This window comes from Phragmites australis, chromosome 1 (genome assembly GCF_958298935.1).
Source record: "Phragmites australis chromosome 1, lpPhrAust1.1, whole genome shotgun sequence".
Classification (NCBI taxonomy): domain Eukaryota; kingdom Viridiplantae; phylum Streptophyta; class Magnoliopsida; order Poales; family Poaceae; genus Phragmites; species Phragmites australis.
The window spans coordinates 5,366,004-5,373,061 of NC_084921.1; the positions used below are offsets into that span (position 1 = coordinate 5,366,004).

Consider the following 7,058-nt stretch of genomic DNA (forward strand, 5'->3'; position numbering starts at 1 on the left):
TGCTCGGAACCACACTTCTGCTACATTGATTTAGAATTTGTAAATTTTAAAAACCTATAACTATTTAGACATATGTTACAGAAAACTACAATTTATATTACTTATTTCAAAAACCTATAACTATTTTAACATATATTGTAAAAAATTATAACTTTCTCACCGTAGGCCTATCTGTCACCCTCTGACAACAGGAGCCCACGGTTAATTCTTCTATTACATGTCATAAAGGATAACAAAATAGTTATAATTTTTTTAACATGTATCAAAATAATTATAGTTTTTAAAATAAATATTAAAATTTATAGTTTTCTGTAACATATAGTAAAATAATTGTAGGTTTTTAAAATTTACTCAATCAACATAGATAAGTCTTAAAGTCACGCCTCCAAGTTGTGTGCAGCAAGCAGGAAAACTCAAATGTAGAGACCAACAAACGTGGTGTTTATATTGTAATCAGGGTTGAAGTTACCGACCAGAGCTCGGTTATCGAGCTCCGGCGGTAACTGAAAATACGTGATAACCGCGGTTACCGGTCAAAAATTTAAAAAAAAAATGGGAAAATTTTATTTGGCAAAATTTGAATTTTGGAAAAAAATCACGATTTTAGCCGTTCAGTAACCGCTCGGTTTTGGTCGGTTACCGAGCGGTTTGGGTCGGTTACCGAGTGATTTTCTCGCATTTTTGAATTGGTCGGTTACCGAGCGGTTTGGGTCGGTAACCGCTCGGTTTTCTCGATTTATCAAGCGGTTTTATCGAATTTCAGCGCAGTTCAACAAAAAAGCCAAAAAAGGGCTCAACCTTGTAAAATCAATAACTAATTCATCTGAGCTTCAAATCAAATGAAACAAATTTTGTTGGTTTCCTTGTAACATGATCTACATGATAAAAGTATTTATACTCATAAAAAAGTTCAAAATAGTCTGTGAGAAATTATATTTGTTAAACCAAGTTAAATGCATAGTTTACTCTATGCTAATCCCAAAATCATGAAACTAATTTTTTTAGTCTTCTTACATGATCCTATGTCTTTTAAAAATACATGAACTATGAGTTAGTTATTGTAACATGCATGATTGTGTAAATGTGTTGCGAGTAGATTAATTCATAACTGACCCATCACACCTCAAAAATTAGTGAAACTACTTTCATTAGCTTATTTATACTATGATTTACGTAGGAAAAATAATAGTAGACATGAAAAAGTTAATTACAGTGCTGTTTCTTAACATATTCACTTTATTCTTGTGAACTTTGTAAAAATCATAGAGAATTTAATAAAACTCTAAATAAAGTGAAATCAATTTTAAAGATTCTCTTAAAATACGTTTTACAAAAAAAAATATGTGTTTGCATGTTACACTTTTCCTTAACGTGAGTTAATAACTGAGCCGCACGTTTCAATTTTTTTCAAACTTTCTCTCTATAGAATATGATGCAAACGATATTATTTTTGAAAAAAAAATTCACAAAAGGTCTTAGAATTGTGTCTAGTTTTTTTTAAGATTTGTTTTGATTTTATTTTTTTTCGAATTTTGAAATTCAAATTTCGGTTACCGTTCGGTTTTTGAAACCGGACCGAACCGAGAAGTTCGGTAACCACGATTTTTAAGCGGTTACCGACGCATTTGTGAACCGTGATTGTAGTCGGCGAGCCATTCAAAACTCAAAAGGTGCCAATGTCTTTTCACGCAAACTCTGAAATGTCAAGCCAATCATATGACTTTGCAGAAGGACATTTCTGCATGCATACAGTCCTACTACAGCACACCCCATGTAAAGTTGTAAACCCTGGGCCATGACCATGTGGATTGCAAACTTATTGCAGCAGTGCCCACAGTTCATTTAAAAAAAAATAGAGTAAAAAAGCCATTTCTGATACACAACACAATTAGTACTCTTAAGCAGAATTCTCTATCATTTCTTACAGACATTCAGCTCATAAATCGCCAGAAGCTGAAATCTTCTATATGGACCTAATTGAGTAATGTGACTCCAGGATCCTCTGTCTCTTGCTCTGAAAGGGGCTACTCCCATATACCATTTCTGGAGAAGCAACCTTGGCTAATGCCTGCCTCACAGCCTCCTTCAGAGACCTGATGCTTGCACCTTCACTGCCCCAGCCCTGCTCCTTACATAGTATGAACACATGTTGCACCCTTCCTCCCAGGGAGGTCATGTCTGCTCTCACTGTCCTCAGCCTCAGGCCATGGAACGCCTGGATGAGCCCGGCGATGAGGTCCGGCCGGTCGTCGCAGCTGATAGATGCCTTTATGTAAAGGATCTTGTCGGTGCCGACGGCGCCACCGCTGTCGCCGCCGGTGTAACATTCAATGGTGACTTCGTTGGTCTCCGGTGGGAGGGGCATGCCTTGAGTGGCCTCACTTGCTTTCCTCCTCAGGGCCTTCACTTGGTCTACCACTCTGGCTAACAGGGCGGACTTGTCCATCTGCAGTGCAGGAAAAAACAAAAGCTCCTAGATGTCATAGCATTGCACTTTGTCTTATTAGAGATTTCCAAAGTGAAAGCATGATGAAATGCGAACAAATGTGAGTCTAAAGGTTCCCTTCACATGGTTTCCTTCCAAACCTAAAGTTCTCCATGAATTTTGACTCAGAAAAAGTTTGATCAAGCACTTGTGGATATCTCTCTCAAACTGAAGTTTCTGGATAGTAATGAAGATCAACTTTTTTATACTTCTACTTCAAGAAATTTTTTAGCTTCCACTGCAATTATTAAGTACTACTCATGTAACAGCCTAATTGACAGAAAACTGGACTGACAAGAAAGTAAAACAAATGTGAACATACTCTGAAATGGCACATATTGGTGCAGAAACTGCAGATATATTGCCAAGTGCTTTACAAGTGAAACAATGAGGTGTCAGAATTACACAGACCTGCGTAGTATCAGGGATCATTCTCTTCAGCGTAGCCAGGTGAGCATTGATCCTCCCCCGGCGCCGCCGCTCGGCCTCGCTGTGGATCTTCAGAGCCCTCGCCTCCGTCGCGCTCCTACCGGACCCCAACGAGGACGACATCTTCGGCGGCGCTACCGACATCGCCAGAGGGGCCGAGCTGGCCTGCCGGGGCAGCAGAACTGGGATTCTGTACGCGGCAGGATCACAGACGTCATATGGCTGCAGCTCTTGCTGTTCGTTCCCTTCTTGTAGAGCTTGGCATGCAGCCATTCAACAAAGCATCCTACTCACCTCACTGCGACAGGAAAGGGGAATGCGTTGATTGAATCAGATAAAGAAGCAGCTACCCAAATTTGAACAGCATCAACAGCGACTGCAAATTGCAAGAAATGATGCATCAAGCAACAAGATCAGAAAGAGGAGCTGAGATGAAAGCAAGCAGCGCGCGCGCGAGAGAGAGAGAGAGCTACTCATGCTGCTGCTGATGCTGCTTACAATAAGTGGTGCAACAAGGTCTTGTCATCTCATCTCATCTCTTGGAGGCATGCTTGTATGTGAGATGTGATCATCTTATGATATGTATGATAGGAGTGTTGCAGTTTACTATACTTTTTACTGGCCAACCCCTCTACATATGCATTTTCTTTCTCCACATGTGTCCCCACTAGGAGAAATTTCTTCGAATCAGAATGGATGTGCTCCTGGGGCCAATGGATGAGGTGGCATGCATGAGTGTGCCATGAGTAGGATGTGCAGAAAAAGCCTGCCAAATAGAGGACTTCAGTAGCTGCCTGGCAGGTTTCTGTTCTGATAAGGATTCAGATGACTTCAGACTGTAACCATATGTCTGTTACCAGAATTATCACATGCAATTTTCACCACGGGAAAGTCAAGTAAAGAATCTTTTTTAGTTACTGTTAGGTGAACTGCAACGTCCTTGTGTTCTTAAGGAGAACACAGGACAAACAGAGAAGTAGATGAGAAGTTTAGATGGTTCGCAGTAATTTATTAGCAGTAACCATATCTGTTCCAGGATCACCTTCACGTTAATTTTAGGGAAAAACTATAATTCAATCGAGTGTTTTGAAGCCCCTCCACGCTCGATTTCGTGTCCGTCAGATTCATCCGAGATTCGTGCTCTGCGGCTTCTTCTCCGACTCCAGCGATGTTAGGGTTCAGGGCTCACCGGAGTCCGGCAGGCTTAGAGGGAAGCCCGCGACGGTGCCGTGGAGAAGCTCGCTGGTGAGCAGATCGGGAGGACGAAGAGATTTGTGTGAACAAGACCGGAGGAAGAAGAAGCTCCTTGGCCGTCGGATCAAAGATTGGACGGTCCAAAAATCGAGTGCTTTGCCCCAGCAAAACATTTGAGTGTCTTGTGGACCGACCCTAATTTCATGAACAAATCCCTGGACATCTTACCCTCCAAAACCTTCTGAAAGTACGGAGGGCAGACCACAGGATTCCTCTTCTGGAATTGGAAGGTCATGAAAAGAAGTATTTGCAATCCATTGACAAGAGTTCCGTGCATTACCTCATGAACAAGTGGAATAAATAAATAAATCTCTACTATATAAAATATGAGTTGTTTCTTGTGTTAACTTTTTCTCTCTTCTTCTCTTATCTAATAAAAAAAATATTTAATTTGAATAATTTATTCACTTTTACCATTTATCCTTATTTTTCAACCTTCACGTCTTATTACCGGCTACAGATATGCAACCATTTTTACTAATAAAAATAAAAAAAATTAAGAGAAAAATTAACGAATAATCTTTTTTTTTTCAGACTAGCGTATTTGTTCAACAACATTTTCATAAAATATTCACATCATTATATTTTAAATTTATAATAAATATTACTGTGTCTAATATTTAGCACTTGGCTTGACTTGACTTGGCTCGTTCTCGTAAACTGTAAGCTCCAACAGCTGCAGGCTTGGCGTTTAGCTGCAGCCGCACATTGAGACGAAGCCACACTTCGATTTCAGTCATTTCACACTACTGAGCAAGCAACTTCGCAGCAGAGGCCTTAGGATCCTTTCTGATCGACTGACAGGTCTTCTTGTTCCTGTATATGATTCAGTTTCAACAATCAACGCCCTCATCAAAATGCACAAATTTTGCTGTCTCAATCAGACAGTAAAAACACTGTTAGCCCGAATTTACCCTCTGACAGACACTAATCTTTGTCGTCTTGCACTCCTTTTTTCCCCTAGGAACATGTGAGATTATAACTTCTCTCCGATCAAAATCAAGATTCGATAAAACATTTTAATTTTTGTGTGTCAATAGCCTAAAAAATAATTAGTTTGAAAAATATAAAAATCATACGTGTAGATTTATCTTGAAAAATATTTTTATAATATTATATATTTATTAGATATTATAACTATATTCTAAAATAAATAGTTATGAAAATTGCATGTTAAAAATAGTAAAAAATAACAAATATTACTTGCAGGGCATTTTATTTGTTCAGAGTAGTTGAAGATCTGACACGGCACAATTGAAATGGTTTCTTGTTTGACCGATGAACAAGGATAGGATTGATGACAAAACTATGCATGATTCAATAGGTTAAACAGAGGGACGGTTCTCTTGGGCTCCTTCCCTTGGCACGTCAGATGCTCTTCATGTGGACCTGCAAGTGCACCAGGAAGACAAGCTGCCCAAGAAACCGCCGAGAACACTGTTTAGGAGCAAGAAATGACTAAACCCCTGTACGATCTGTTTGTCCTTGAGTCTGAACTTGCACTATGGCATCTGAAATTCCTCTGTGCGATGATTCATTTTTTAGATAATGGAAAAAAATTAGTCTCTGCACGACGATGCATGTAGTCTTGTAAGATGATTCATGCGTTCTTTATTCACTTAACTATATAAATTGCATGGAGTTGCGAGTGCATAAAGCGACTTACGAAGAAAGTTTACTAGATTCTAGACCATTCAATTCTTTTAGTTAAACGGATAGGGTCAGTTAAAATAGTATATTATGACATTTGGGTTCTCTTTGGTTATATGTGTTTAGAGTGGAAAATGTTGTTTCTTGTTTGATATTTTAGGTTTAGAAATGAGACTTAGTCTTGTCAAAATCTCTCTCTACGTTATTCTTGTAATTATTATGTTGGGTGGTTTCTGTTTTGCACTTGTATTCTCACTTAATTCCTGTATTTATCCTATTCCTAGGCTCAGGATTCTCGAAGTATTTACGTTTTCTTGAAGGAATAGTATTTACATATTGTATCTGAATCTACACTTTGGCATATGAAATTCCTTTGTGCCATGATTCATTTTTTTAGATAATGGAAAAAAAATTGAGTCTGCACGACGATGCACGCGACATTGTAAGATAATTCATGCATTTTTAATTCTACTTAACTATATAAATTGCATGGAGTTGCGTGTGCATAAAGCGACTTTACAAAGAAAGTTTACTAGATTCTAGACCATTCAATTCTTTTAGTTAAACGGATAGGGTCAGTTAAAATAGTATATTATGCCATTTGGATTCTCTTTGGCTATATGTGTTTAGAGTGGAAAATGTTCTTTCTTGTTTGATATTTTAGGGTTTAGCAATGAGACATAGTCTTGTCAAAATATCTCTCTACTTTATTCTTGTAATTATTATGTTTCGTGGTTTCTGTTTTGCACTTGTATTATCACTTAATTTATGTATTTCCCCTATTCCTACGTTCACGAGTCTCGAAGTATTTACATTTTCTTAAAGAAATAATATTTACATATTGTATATTAGTATTGGTTGAGGCACTATCATATGAATATAAACTTCATTTGCCAAACACAGTGCCAAATGAAGCTGATAGAGACAGTGTGGGTGATACTTAATTCAGAGTTGCATGTGCATCTTAGTCATACCTCTTTGGCTTATTGCAACATTTGGCTTTGTTGCTTAAGTTCAAAGATGGGGACCATGTAATCTCTAGTTCATGATCTTTTTGGATCCTTTGTATCTTTTGACGTTCTGTGACGAGAAAAATTGCGGCCTTCTGGACACACTTAGGGTTAGGGTCTATTTAGTTTTTATTCTGATTATAAATTCTAGCTTGTAAAATTAGAATTTAAAATAAACAGAACGATTCTATAATCCAGATGCACAATCTACAATCCAGAAAAATATTACT

The 7,058-nt window shown here is 38.0% G+C and overlaps 1 protein-coding gene across 4 annotated transcripts; it reads right to left on the reverse strand.

The window, feature by feature from the left end:
* Nucleotides 1-1,655: 1,655 nt before the first annotated feature.
* LOC133887164 (transcription factor bHLH30-like) lies at nt 1,656-3,709 on the reverse strand. Of its 4 annotated transcripts, none has more exons than XM_062327125.1 (3): nt 3,413-3,709; nt 2,897-3,290; nt 1,656-2,446 (listed from the first exon to the last, which is right to left on the reverse strand). In XM_062327125.1, exons 2-3 carry the CDS (start codon nt 3,185-3,187, stop codon nt 1,964-1,966), a joined length of 774 nt encoding a protein of 257 aa, XP_062183109.1. In that variant the 5' UTR covers nt 3,188-3,290; nt 3,413-3,709; the 3' UTR covers nt 1,656-1,963. The 4 variants fall into 4 exon arrangements, with proteins under 4 accessions (XP_062183109.1, XP_062183116.1, XP_062183094.1 ...); XM_062327132.1 differs by having other exon boundaries at nt 2,897-3,212; nt 3,388-3,709; XM_062327110.1 differs by having other exon boundaries at nt 3,388-3,709.
* Nucleotides 3,710-7,058: the final 3,349 nt, after the last annotated feature.